The 13,274-nt window shown below is 34.4% G+C and overlaps 1 protein-coding gene and 1 long non-coding RNA gene across 5 annotated transcripts in view; one reads left to right on the top strand and one right to left on the bottom strand.

Annotated features, from left to right (window-relative positions):
* Window positions 1-2,789: 2,789 nt before the first annotated feature.
* LOC128238990 (uncharacterized) overlaps window positions 2,790-13,274 on the top strand; it is an 18,794-nt gene continuing 8,309 nt past the window's right edge. Inside the window, exons 1-6 of one of the 4 annotated variants that reach the window (XM_052955381.1) lie at window positions 2,790-2,906; window positions 6,992-7,062; window positions 8,039-8,176; window positions 8,934-9,074; window positions 9,460-9,672; window positions 10,844-11,010. In XM_052955381.1, the coding sequence (XP_052811341.1) occupies window positions 6,996-7,062; window positions 8,039-8,176; window positions 8,934-9,074; window positions 9,460-9,672; window positions 10,844-11,010 (726 nt within the window). In that variant the 5' untranslated portion in view covers window positions 2,790-2,906; window positions 6,992-6,995. Of the gene's footprint in view, window positions 2,907-3,028; window positions 3,148-3,182; window positions 3,372-6,991; window positions 7,063-8,038; window positions 8,177-8,933; window positions 9,075-9,459; window positions 9,673-10,843; window positions 11,011-13,274 lie in introns of those variants that run through there. The other 3 variants (XM_052955382.1, XM_052955383.1, XM_052955384.1) reach the window with 3 other exon arrangements.
* The window catches only part of LOC128238995 (uncharacterized), an 18,263-nt gene continuing 13,175 nt past the window's right edge, over window positions 8,187-13,274 (bottom strand). Inside the window, exons 2-3 of the long non-coding RNA XR_008261802.1 lie at window positions 9,528-9,632; window positions 8,187-9,122 (exon numbers count right to left, since the gene is read on the bottom strand). This is a non-coding gene — a long non-coding RNA (uncharacterized LOC128238995). The remainder of the gene's footprint in view (window positions 9,123-9,527; window positions 9,633-13,274) is intronic.

Raw genomic sequence — 13,274 nt, 5'->3', positions numbered from 1 at the left:
AAATAATGTCAGGGTGGCATATTTCCTGAAACAAGCATTAAATAGAAACGTGACGAGTGTGTTATAGCTTAAATAATATTATTTTTTTTACATTGTGTATTTAATGTCTACTGAGCATTAATTATTGCAGCTATTGTTCTGTTTCACTACAGTATATACATGAGCTTGTTGATAAAATATAAATTCAGTTGCATGTACTATATTTCTATGACATGCACACTCTAATTGTTTTTGTTGTTGCGTAAATGCTTTATTTATCATTGAAATATGTGTTGTAAATACGTTCTGCTCTTCATTATTGGAGGAAATAAAAGTATATCTATCTATGGTATAAAAGGGTCTGCCTGTCTTATTGTCAATACAACATTAATGACATTTTAACTTGTATCGTTAAAGACTGGCACTAAATGATAGCAACTGCAGTTAAAATTTCATTTAAGCTGTTCCATTCCGATATTTCCCACCCAATTTTGTGTTAGAAAAATTACCAAACTGTAAAAATAAAGGTGTGAACATAGCCCCAATTAAATGTCTTGATAAACGATCAATTATAGACTTCAACAAAAAGACACGGAATAAAATATGTAAAAGAAGTAAGATGATTTGATACTTCAGTACTTAATAAACTAACGTTTCCCCTACAGAACAACCCCACCTTAATAATGGCTAAAATCCTCCAAAACTGAAATTTTCTATAACAACTTATAATAAAAGAACGGGTCAACTTTATGACCCTCATAAATTCTGTATTTCTTATCTGCCTTAATCTTACACTACGTCCAGTTGATAAATAAATGCTAAACTAGCGTATATTAACGCTACTATTGCACTGAGAGGAGAAATCGATAAAGACCGTCGTTACCCTGATAAGCTCCAAAGTTGGCAATGGGAACCGCGAACGCACAGCAGGGAAAACTAGTTGATGTTATCATTGTTTGATAATGGCGGTCCAGGATTTTGCGTTAGAGGGGGCATAACTTAGGGGCGTAACCTTTTGACTTGTGTCTGAAGTTGGTTATGTTAAAAATGTTGGAGGGGGGAGTTCCCCAAGAAAAAAAATACAATTTCTAGTCCGAAATGTTGCAGTTTGGGCGAACGGTGTGGTCTTTTTTGTTCTGTTCTGTTTTCATCTACAATGCATTGATTTCTACTTTCTAGATCCAGATAACAAAAAACATTTAACGAATCAATGCGCGCGCGAACCATCAACCCGCGCGTTGTTAGAACTGCGGTGGTCAACGGTCTAAGTTACATTATCAATCTGCTCTAATTAGCTAGCTACGGGGCTGCGTTTTGCTATGAAGTAGCTCGCTTAAAGAAGCACTGTAATGAGTATAAGTAATATGCTGCGTGGCTTATATAGTGCGAATAAGCTGTGTTTTTGCGTAATTTCGCAATTAACGTAATGGAAAACGCTGTTATTTTAATATCGACGAGTTACAAATGCAATACAACAAAGCAGAATACGCAAAAAAATCAAAATGAACGCGTACTAAATCAAAATAAATACATATATATGTATATTACTCCATTTACTGGTAGTAAACTACGGCGCACTCATGTTTGAAGAGTATGGAAGTATTATGGGGTTTTTTATCCGTGGCAGTGCATTGTTTATGAAACTAAAGTTCTAGATAAGATTAAATATGCGATTGTGTATTACTCCATTCGTATGTAATTATTTGGGTATTCAAATGAATATTTCAAATGAATGATAGTCCGTGGTTTTGATTTAATTGAGTATCAGCATAAACATCTAAAAGTATTTCCTGGGGAATTCATGAATATCGCCATGCATATACTATCGTTAGATGCTTATGTTAATCTCTTTTACAATTACATGACTTTACTCATAAAACGTATCAGGTCGAAAGCCTTTCAACGCTTGAAGCACTTTGATTCTTATAATTAACAATGGCATTGGTGTTAGGACATAATCAAGTAAAGTACTTGAATGATTATGTTTATTGTGATAGAATGTGTACTCTTTCTTTTCATGTAATAAAATAAAATCGTAAAAGAAACTGACATTTAAATTAATTTCTATAAAGAGCATACATTTAATAAAATTGATATCTAACTGTTTCTAACAGTGGAAATACCAAATGAACATTTTTCACTGTTTTGAAAGTCTAGCCCGTTCTATGTTCTAAATAAAACGTTAGCGCGCACAGGGCTGGGACACAATTTCAACGTTATTTCCAAATTGAGTTTACGTGCGCATACGGATTGGCGTGTTTTCGAAAAAAATATAATTGAATTACATTTAACAAATTGAAGTTATGCGACTTATTTCCAATGGGGTCCTTAAAGCATAATACAACTAGCTTATAATTTTATTTGTTTTCCCAACACTAGATCTTTATAGAACATAAATAAAGAAAATGATCATGATTCATTTTTGTATTAGTAATCCATTGGGCCGAATGCAGTCAAATAAGTTGGGACGAAATCCGTAGTTGCTATGGTCATAATTCGTCGAGAAAAGCATGTGCTTATGACAATCCTTTAAAAGAAGGAAGTTTGGAAGAAATAAGTAACACGTTATAAATAGAAAAACACATTATTTTTGGCATGTTTTATAAATTATTGTTTTATTCGTAATAAGTATGCCCGAATGCACAAAATCGCGCGATGCGGCTCATATATGCATCGAAATCATTTCTATGTTATTATTATAATTATTTTTAGGCATTTACACTTTCAAATAGTCTGTACAAGCTCAAACATATCAAACGCAAAGATAAATCCAAAATCGAAATTTGGGTCCCGGATTCCGGCAGTCCTGGATCCCGGCAAATATTACTGCCCTGAAATGACCTAAAAGCTGTCTGCAGGATTTTTCACAAAATCACTAATACTGACATGACTACTCATTGATTGAATGATTAGGTAGAAACGTGGAAGTGAGTACTTGCTTCAAGTATGAAATGTCACTCAAAATCGTTTTATCATAATTAAACGATATCGTGTTTCACTGTTTTCGGATACAGTAAACAGACACAGTTTTCGGATAACATCACAGACACCAGGATGTACGACGCACTAACCGCAATCTTATTAAGCCTCTTGAAAAAATTGAGTTTATGTAGATTTTGCGTTCCATATTGTATAAAAACATACTTGTTAGATACTTCATAAGTAAATGTAAGATGTGCAAAACAGTTTAAAAATGTGACATTACTACTGTTTTTTACTACAATTTTATTCTTATGCACCAGTCATTTGTAACCACGGCCCCCCCAGATCCGGGGGATAGCTGGGGAAATGGGCCGTGATTTTACCTTCAAGTTGGCCCCGCAGTGTAGTGTGAATGCGGTGGTTTTGTCTTCACATCAATATAGCAGGGAATGGGCCTAGTCCAAATAATTGTACGTTGACGGATTTTTTTACGATTTTTGATATGGCAAATCCTTCAGGTACAAATTGTTTTGTACCAAAAGTGGGTAGTTGTTCTGATCGGTATTCCGGGTTAAAGCATATTGCGTCCATAAAATATCATAAAAACAAGAAATATTACTAGATAATGTCATTTTATATCAATTAGTTCCTTACACAAAAAGTAAATATCCAATGAATAATTATGAGTTTGAAGGGGTTTTCTTTCATTTCATTCTGTCAAAACATAACGCAAGGCTGCAGTTCACAGTTTTACAACAATCAGAGCACTTTGGTCATGGCCGAGTTGTTACGATTGTATTTACGAGGTCTATCACGAAGCTTGTCGGAGGTGGCCAAGTTATTACGATTGTCTGTGTCAGTCAAGTTTTGTTTTATTGGAAAGGTAGATGATGTGTTTAATGCTTGTTTTGTGCAAAATAACTTTGTACTTACATTGTAAAATATGAATATAAACCTTTATTATCCATTTCAAACATAAAATACTTCACTAAATACAACTTCAATATTTTTCAAACCCACCCAGTTTTTGCACAAACCTGTGTAGACTTTAGGGATTGGAAGAATCCCGTATAACACGTCTATTATTTTAGACTAGGAGCGGGCCTTACCTAGAGTCCCTTGAGTGCGGGTCATTTAGCGGGGGTTTCATGAGGAGTTGGCCCCCCCAGGGTGGGGACTTTGCCCGGGCTTGGCTCGACCGAAAGGCAAAGTCCCCGCTATTCCCCAGACCTGAGGGGGGGATTACAATAGACTGGTGCATTAGATTTGACAAGAAAGCGCCATTTAGTATCAGTAACCCCCCAATTATCCTCAACATAAAGAAGGGACATCCTCCTTCTAAAAGTAAAACCACTCCCTCTGCCACCCAAATATTATGCTTATGCACCCCTGCAACACAAACTCAACGATCCTAAATAAATGTTCATTATTAAAATAAAACATATACTGCAGTACCATGTATAACTGAAAATGTCCAATCAATGTGCGCATCAATACAGTTTACACTGTACAGTTATTATAAGTAAATATTAATAACAGAGTAATCAAACACTTGTGGACAATCAAATACAAATGTAGTCAACACACTGAAAATAGACAATACATGTATATGTTACAGTAAGATTGTGAAACCAGGGATTTCATGAAATCCCTGAAAATTTCAGTAATTTCACGAAATTACTGTTTTACTCAGGGATTTCATGAAATCCCTGAAAATTCCAGTAATTTTGTGAAATCCCTAAAAAATGTAGTCAGGGATTTCATGAAATCCCTGAAGAGGAAATAAGCAGACAATACATCTGGTGATTTTTTATTTATTTATACATATGAATAATCAGGTATACATTTCAGGTATAGTTTCTTGCGTAGTTCAACCAAACTCATGACTCAGATCATTTAACAAAACAATTAACGAAATCACAATCTTACTGTAACATATACACAAATAAATGAATAAGAACTATTATTTTTGATATATCTAACTGTTGTTATTTGAATACAGTTATTATGCATCCTTATGTTCACTAGTCTCATACTCATGTCTTTATGTGTCTAGTGGTCAGTAAACCACAAAAAATTGCACTGGGCTACATGTACCCCAGTATAAATAGGCAATGTGCAAAACGTTTTCTATTTTATTTTATTTTTATTTTCCCAATAACCTATTTCTCAGTTGATCGTACCTTACAAACACTCTCAACTATATAACTGTTAGTTACTTGTAAAGTTGTTGTTTAGTTTCTTATATCCGTAGAGGAAAATCAACTTTGTTAGTAAGGATGTGGGAATATTGTCGTGGATTCATAATATGTTGTTGTATCATGTCCATTAATTTGATAAACAGCCCAAAAATTGTTGCTGTGCATTAGACATCCTGGTGTCACTCACACATTGTCTGTGGATTATATATTGACTTTTGGATTGACTTTTTATGCATGAACCGCAAGGGAGATTCAACTCCATGCTTTATCAGCTTCTCTGCCACAGCTATGAGTCACAAATTTGAGCACTCTAAGGAGCTTACTATGCCCCGGAAAGGTCTTCTATTCTACATATACAGTCTGTGTGTCTGTCCATCCATCCTGCTCCACAATACTTCAGTCAATGAAAATATGTTTACGAAACTTTGCAGAAATTTTCACCACAATGAGCTGATGTGCAGAGTTTACTTTAAAGCTGCACTCTCACAGATTTGACAACTTTTTTTTTTTTGTCTTGGAACGAGCCAGTTTTTGCGAAAATCCATGGAAACAAGTTATATAATTGCTGAGAAAAAATTAGATCGCAGAGTTTTATATTTAAGTTCAAAAAGTGATGTTTTATGCATTTTTCTTAAACCGTTAGTAATATTAATATTAACAGGAAATATGAAAATTTACAAGCTGATTTTTTGTCAGCAATCATATACAGTGTGTGTATACCATGTGATAAATTGCGTCATAAATGCTACGTCGGAAGGCAATATTTTGCTTCAAATGAAGACTTAAAATAAATATAATTTCACGACTTCTTCACCATTTTAGATGCATCATAGCGCAGTCTACGCCTCTTACGGAGCCCCGCCTTCGGTCTTTTACCAGAGTTTGATTGAGAGTTTAGTTTCTTCAAACACTTTGAAAATCCTTTTCACAATACGGCCCTCTGACGGAGCGCTGTCAAAACATTATTATGGAAACAGGTTTGTTGAAGTGTTTGAGGAAACTAATCACCTAATCAGACTTAAGTAATAAAACGAAGGCGGGGCTCTTTAAGTGACATAGACTGCCCTTTGATTTATTTAAAATGGTGTAGTACAAGAAAAGTTATCTTTGATTCAAGTCTTCATTTGATGCAAAATATTGCCTTCCGACGTAGCATATATGACATCATTTATCATGTGGTATACACACACTGATATAACAATGGTTTGCAGATATTTAGCAAACATATGCTCTTTCCAAGACAAAAAATAAAAAAAAGTTGTAAAAATGGTATATCTGTGAGAGTGCAGCTTTAAGGTCACCTTTTAAGTTCGCAAATTGAGGCCAAGGGTTATTAAAGCCATTTTTCTACTTCGCCCATCTAAATGGCTGTCAATGGGTCTTTGACACTTTTTTTTACTTTGATAGACTCGAGACACAGGGATACATAAGAAATGTCAAAATGATAAAAAAGTATCCCTTATTGCTCATTATTGTACCTACTAAACCCGGTTACTCATAAAGTGGTGGAACAAAATCATACTTTCAAGGTCACACTTAATGTCAGTCCGAAAATCCTTGTCATTTTTTATATCTGTTCCATAAGTCTTTAATTTGACAGTAAATGGAAGGAATTGAAATAACTTGGCCAAATTTTTTACCACGAACAGCTAATCAAAGTGCAGAGTGCATTTTTCACCGCAAGGCTTTCTTTTTGGTGAAAAGTAAGTGCGTGATATCCGACTGTTGCAAATAAGGAAGATAATTTCAAAATTGAGAGGAAAATTGAATGATTTCAAAGACATCTCCAAAGAGCAAAACACCTATTAAAGGGCCCTACCGTGTAATGTAAAAAACTTTTCATATGAATGATCTGCTGTTTAAATTTAAGCTTGATTTTTGCCTTCTAGAAAAATGTCCAGTTTCGTCCTATCCAACCCCTATCCAAAACTGTGGGACCATACATACAGCATTCTCACAGGTAAGAAAAGGACATTAACTTTTAAAATATGGATCCTCAATACATTGATAAGCCAGTTTTGATGGAACGGTGGGCCAATTTTTCAGAACATTGTTCAAGTTAATAATGTTGTTAACTTAATCGTTGTTAACTTTTAAAACTATTGCTCTGGGGCCGTATTCAATAAGCATCTTAGTGAATATTTTCAACTTAGTGAGAATTTTGTAATTTTTGACAACGATTATTTTAAATACCCGCTACTTTTCATCAGATTTATTCATATGCATATGTTGTTTAAACCATTTTCTTGCTTATTTTCATATTTTTGGTGTACAAACATTGTTTGTTTTCTTAAAATTCAGATTAGAAAAATGGCAATTTTTTACTTAGTTGAAAATTATTACTAAGATGCTTATTGAATACGGCCCCAGGACAGTTCACCGTTACACTTTTGTGATCTGGCCTAAAAAAAAAATTGTTTGGTTAGGGTTACATCCTTTTCAAAAATAGGTAGGGTAGGTAGGCTTTCTATTTTTTTTTATTATTTTTTTTTATTAGGCTATATATAAGAATGTTATTTTCATCATTGGAGAATGGTGTTAAAGTTATCTCCTGTATAAGCATTTAAGGTTTTAAACTACACATTGAAAAGCAATTAAAAAAAAAAGAAAAAAAAAATATTTTTTTTATTATTATTTTTTTTTAGTTTTTCATTTTTTTTTTCAAACTGACTATAAAAACGGTAGGGTCGGCGCCTATTCCGTAGGTAGGGTCGGGTAACCCGAACCAAATGTATTTTTTTTTAGGCCTCTGCAGTATTGTCTTAAAATATCTGACTTATTTTCCACATCAGTGGAGAGGCATATATGTGTTCTGTAAACATGTCATTTTTACTTAGTATTAAATAGTAGTTTATGTTCTTGTATAGAACCAATCGTATTGTATGTTACATAGTCAAGTCAAAACATTCACTACTTCTGCTAAAAATACATTTCAGCAAATATAGAAGCAAATGAGCCTTCACCTGAGCAGATGCATCGTTTTGACGAGATCATTTGTGGCTTTCTCATGGAACAGGGAATACCAGGGGCTGCACTCCATATCACTGACAATGGAAAACCCATTTATAGCCAGGGTGGGTTTATTTTTTATAAAACATGCTTGTATAAAGCTTGTATTTATTGGTAGTTAACAGTGGGCATTAATTTCAGATAACACACTTGTGTATTCTTAAAACAATAAAATCTTAGTTCAAGGGCATGTAACTCTTGAGACAGAAGAAATTAACTACTGAAAAAAAGGTGATTATGTGTTGGAACTTTAAAGCTGCACTCTCACAGATTTACATTTTTAACAACTTTTTTATTTTTTGTCTTGGAAAGAGCAAATTTTTGCGAATATGTCTGCAAACCAATGATATAAGATTGATGACAAAAGATCAGATCGCAGATTTTCATATTTCTGTTGGAAAATTAATGTTTTACGGCATAAACTGTTACTAAAGGTTTAAGAAAAATGCACAAAACATCAATTTTTGAACTTAAATATAAAACTCCGCGATCTTATTTTTTTGTCAGCAGTCTTATATAACTGGTGTCTGTGGATTTTAGCCAAAATTACCTCCTTCCAAGCCAAAAATTAAAAAGTTGTCAAAACGATCAATCTGTGAGAGTGCAGCTTTAAGTCCCATGAAGCTGATAAGAAAAAAAAGGAAACATAACACTTGAATGACTTTTAAGTTCCTCCCTCTCCTATGAGGTTGTGGGCTCATTCCCACCAGGGGCTCTTTCTTATGGTATCTCTAGGAAAACTCTTGCAGCTGCCTTCATAATGGAGCTGAACTTAATAAGTGTAAATAATCAATATATTTTCAAATCAATTTGTGTATCCAGGCTATGGTGTAAGCCGATGTGGAGAAAGGGTTACATCCTCTTCACATTTCCGTATTGCCAGTATCAGTAAGGTGTTCACTGCTGTAGCTGTCGTAAAACTCTGCCATGAGAAGCAGTGCCCTTTGTCCACAAAAGTCTTCGGTTAGTGATGGTTCAGAAGTTTTTCCATTATTCATTATTACATGTCATCTAAAATTGATAAAAACACTTTTTAGCTAAGGTCAGTTTATATCGATTTTGGTGAGCAAGACAAATGAATTTCTTATTGCATGATCATGAATTTGTTTTTTTTATTTAATTTGTAAATACTTGCAATTCTTCTGTGCTGGCAAACAGTCACAGGTTAAGTTTCTGAACTTAATTAAAAAGGAAAACAAACAGTGAACATATCAGGTTGCAACAGTCCTGTACTGCATATGCAGAGTTTGGTTTAAATATGGATAGAATTTATTCCCAATAAAAAATAAAAAATACATTTGAACGGTGATGATCAAAAATCAAATTTTAACTGATTATTTAATATAAGGTGAGATGGGGGTGTTGCCTGAATTCTCGTGCACGAGACCAGTCCACCAGGAAATCACAATCAAACACCTTCTACAGCATTCGGCGGGCTGGGACCGCGACGTTGAGGGCGACCATGTCTTCTGGTACCAGGACCCAAAACATCCCCTGAACCCCTGGGACAGTGAGACACTCCTGCAATACATTCTCAAGACTAAACTGTCATTTCCTCCAGGTAAACAATTGTTTGTGAACACGATACAGACTTTAGTTTTGATTGTATCCGATAAAACTTATACAGTATTTAGATATCCATCAGAGCTTGGTTCCTTTCAAAAACCAGCCAGATCCGCCTATGCATGCCTAGATTATGGGCCTTGAAAGTTTTAAATTAAAGAAATGCTATTTTTAGTTAACTTATTTTTAGCCATTCAGGTCTGCATGAGCGAATTTTATTTTTAGCCAAGTTTACATGTAAAGTCAAGTCTAGTTAATTATTATCAGACATTGGATTCATATTTAGAACAATCAGATATTATAATTTGATGTTTGAATACAGGGATAATGCTATTCTTTGTAAACAGTGAAGTTTACCAGAATCTAGCAATAGGTTTTTTATCAAGATTATAAGTATCTTCCATGGCCGAGAGTGTAAGATAGGTTCATTCAGACCCGAGCGTAGGGTGTTTTGCGGAAACGAGGTTTACCATGTTTCCGCAAAACACCATGCGCGAGGTTCGGGATGAAACTGTCTTACATGAGCGGCTATGGTAGATGCTTTTTATTCCACCTCAGTTTAACATAATTAAGTAAAAATGTATTTTTTGCTGGAACTTTTTTGTGCTTAGTGAAAATAATTGCGTATGGATATGCGATAATACACGGTTGGCATGGATATGCGTGCAGTGATTCAGATCATGTTAATAGTCAAATCGGCCTTTAAATAGTTCTAAGGAGAGTGAAGCATTATTTCTTGAAAGGTGCGTGAAAACTGATTTATGGTGACATTTGAAGCAGGAAATAATTAATTAGCGTTCTAAATATTGCCACGAGACAAGGTTTCCATGATGCTACAGGCGACAGTCTTCAACAAGGGAGGTAATTATAATGTGTTGACCATTAAAAAGGAGTTCCATACGGGCATTTTATCTTCGCCCGTGGGCAAGATGAGTATTTCTAGCATGGTTAAATTATTGGATCTACTTATCTGAGGTGGGAGAAATGTTTTTCTTATATATAATTATATAAAGGAAATCTTCTCTTAACACTTAAAGTAACGAGAGGTTTGACAGTTACAGGAAACTTATCCGAAGTCTCCAGACCAACCCCAAGTATCTGTCTAGCTTGATCCTAAATGTTTAAGTTAGTGACGGTCATTGATTGATAGAGGAAACATATATTTTCAGGAGAGAGACATGCATACTCCAACTTGGGGTACCTGGTTCTGGGACTGATAGTTGAGCAACTGTCGGGGGTCAGTTACGAGGATTACATTCACCATATTTTAACCCCACTTCTAGTATCAGACGTCACCGTGGGAAATACTGACTGTTCTACTGTCCACTCTACTGAGGTTTGATTGTGTTTTTCGCCACTATAAACTCAGATCTTGAATGGTAGATATATAAGTGTGTCATTTTTGCTTTAAACATATTTATTTCATGAAAAAGTTAACTGGACATCATGTTGCAATGAAAATAATAATGAAAATGATGGAAAGCTAAAACCTTCAAAAGATCATCTTCTTTCTATCTTAAGAAACAGATAATCCTTAATGTTTCTTAGTTCATACTTGCAAAACTGTTTGGGTTTTTTAACCTTTAAGCCCGAAAAGTGTACATCTAAGGTGCCAAAATAATGCTCTCAAACTGAAAGAAATGTATAAAATATCATAAAAAAATATGTTAAATATCAATCAGGTTTCTTATAAAATTTAGCTACAAAATGAGGCTTTTCAATTTATGTCTGGTCCCAATGTTTCAAGCACTACGGCATTAAGCACTGTGGGTAGATCACTAGCTGTATTGGCATAGTTGATCACAAATATTTGTTTACAATAAAAGTAAAGTTTTGTTTAGTAAACTTAAACTTCTAAGCTCAAACCACCCAATTTACAATTTTTATACAGAGTGCACTAGATTTGTTTCGGGGTTACCCGACCTGACCTATCAAATTGGCACCGACCCTTCCGTTATAGTCTGTTGGTAAAAAAATAGAAGAAAAAAAGTGTCTTTTAATATTTAGTATGGAGTTGAAAATCTTTAAAAAAATATTCAGAAAAATACTTGAATGCCATTCCCCAATGATGACTACAAGGTTCTTACAAAAAGCCTTATAAAAAAAGATAATAAAAAATAAAAGCCTACCTACCCTACCTGTTTTTAAAAAGGATGTAACCCTGACCAAACCATTTTTTTTTTTGGCCTTATGTAAATTAAAGTGAAAAATGAACACTGGAGGGGGTCTGCTCAAAGCTGCAAAGAACCTCTAAGACTTTGTAAGAGTAACCTTAAAGCTTTAATAGAATATTAATAAATATAAAGAAGTTTAAAAAGGACAAAAAATAAAAATAAATTTCGACTTTGATTTTGACATCCACTTTTAAATACCTCAGATGTTCAAATATACATGTACATGTATTGTAGTCTATCAGAGTGCAGTATCTCACAGTATATTTTTTAGCAGGAGTATACAGATCCAATACTGTTTATATGAAACAATATTCGATTATTTATTTTAATTTTCGGAACAATATCTGTAGACAGTATGATGTTTAATTACTAGTTATTCGATCAATATCTTTGGGGCTTTGTCCAATCATTACCAAATTTTGTCAAATTTCTTTCAAAAAGTATAGCTGGTCATATCCGGGCTGTAAGTTTCTTTTGTATCCATGGTTAGATTTTAAAATTACTTGCCACATGTGTTTGACATACCAAGAAGACGTGCGGATTGCAAGACCCATGTCCTTTCCTCTAAGGTCAAGGTCAAATTGTTTGTTCACAATGGAATGCTGCATATAAGGACATAGTTGGTCGTGTCCAAGCTGTAACTTTCTCTTGTATGGACAGATTTTAAAATGATTTGTCATATGTGTTTGACATACCAAGACAATGTGTCACATGCAAGACCTATGTCCCTTCCAGTAAGGTCAAGGTCACACTTAGGGTTTGTACACAAAGGAATGCTGTATATCAGGTCGTAAAGTATAAGTGGTCGTTTCAGGGCTGTAACTTTCCATTGTATTGATAGATTTTAAAATAACTTGCCACATGTGTTCGACATACCAAGACGATTTGTCACGTGCAAGACCCTTGTCCATTCCTCTTAGGTCAAGGTCACACTTAGGTGTTTATTCACAATAGAATGCTGCCTATAAAGACATAGAGTATTGGTGGTCATGTATAGGCTGTGACTTTCTCTTGTACAGACTGATTTTAATGTAACTTGCCACATGTGTTTGATCTGACCTTCTACTTTTGTGCCTGCACATCAAACTGGCTCTAGCTAGGCCCCTGTGAACTCTCAGATTTTATTTGTGTAAACAGTTTTATCATGCTAGCTTGCAATATGAATCTGCTCTTATTTATGATGATATAATACACAAAACAGCTATTCAGTGTATGGACATTTGTGTGCAGTCCTTTATCTTTGTCTTAAACACACAAATGTTCACCTTAATCAGGTCCTTAGTCAATGGTTAATGTCACTGTTACCAAACATGAATTTTTTTCTAGTTTACCGTTGTTTGTCTTAGCATTGAAATATTATCAAATGTTCATTATTGTAGGTAATGTGACATGAGCAGGATTTTTTATATTTGACACACTCAGAACT

The sequence above is a fragment of the Mya arenaria genome, chromosome 6 (assembly GCF_026914265.1).
Source record: "Mya arenaria isolate MELC-2E11 chromosome 6, ASM2691426v1".
Taxonomy (NCBI): Eukaryota; Metazoa; Mollusca; class Bivalvia; order Myida; family Myidae; genus Mya; species Mya arenaria.
This window is presented reverse-complemented; position numbering and strand designations above follow the sequence as displayed.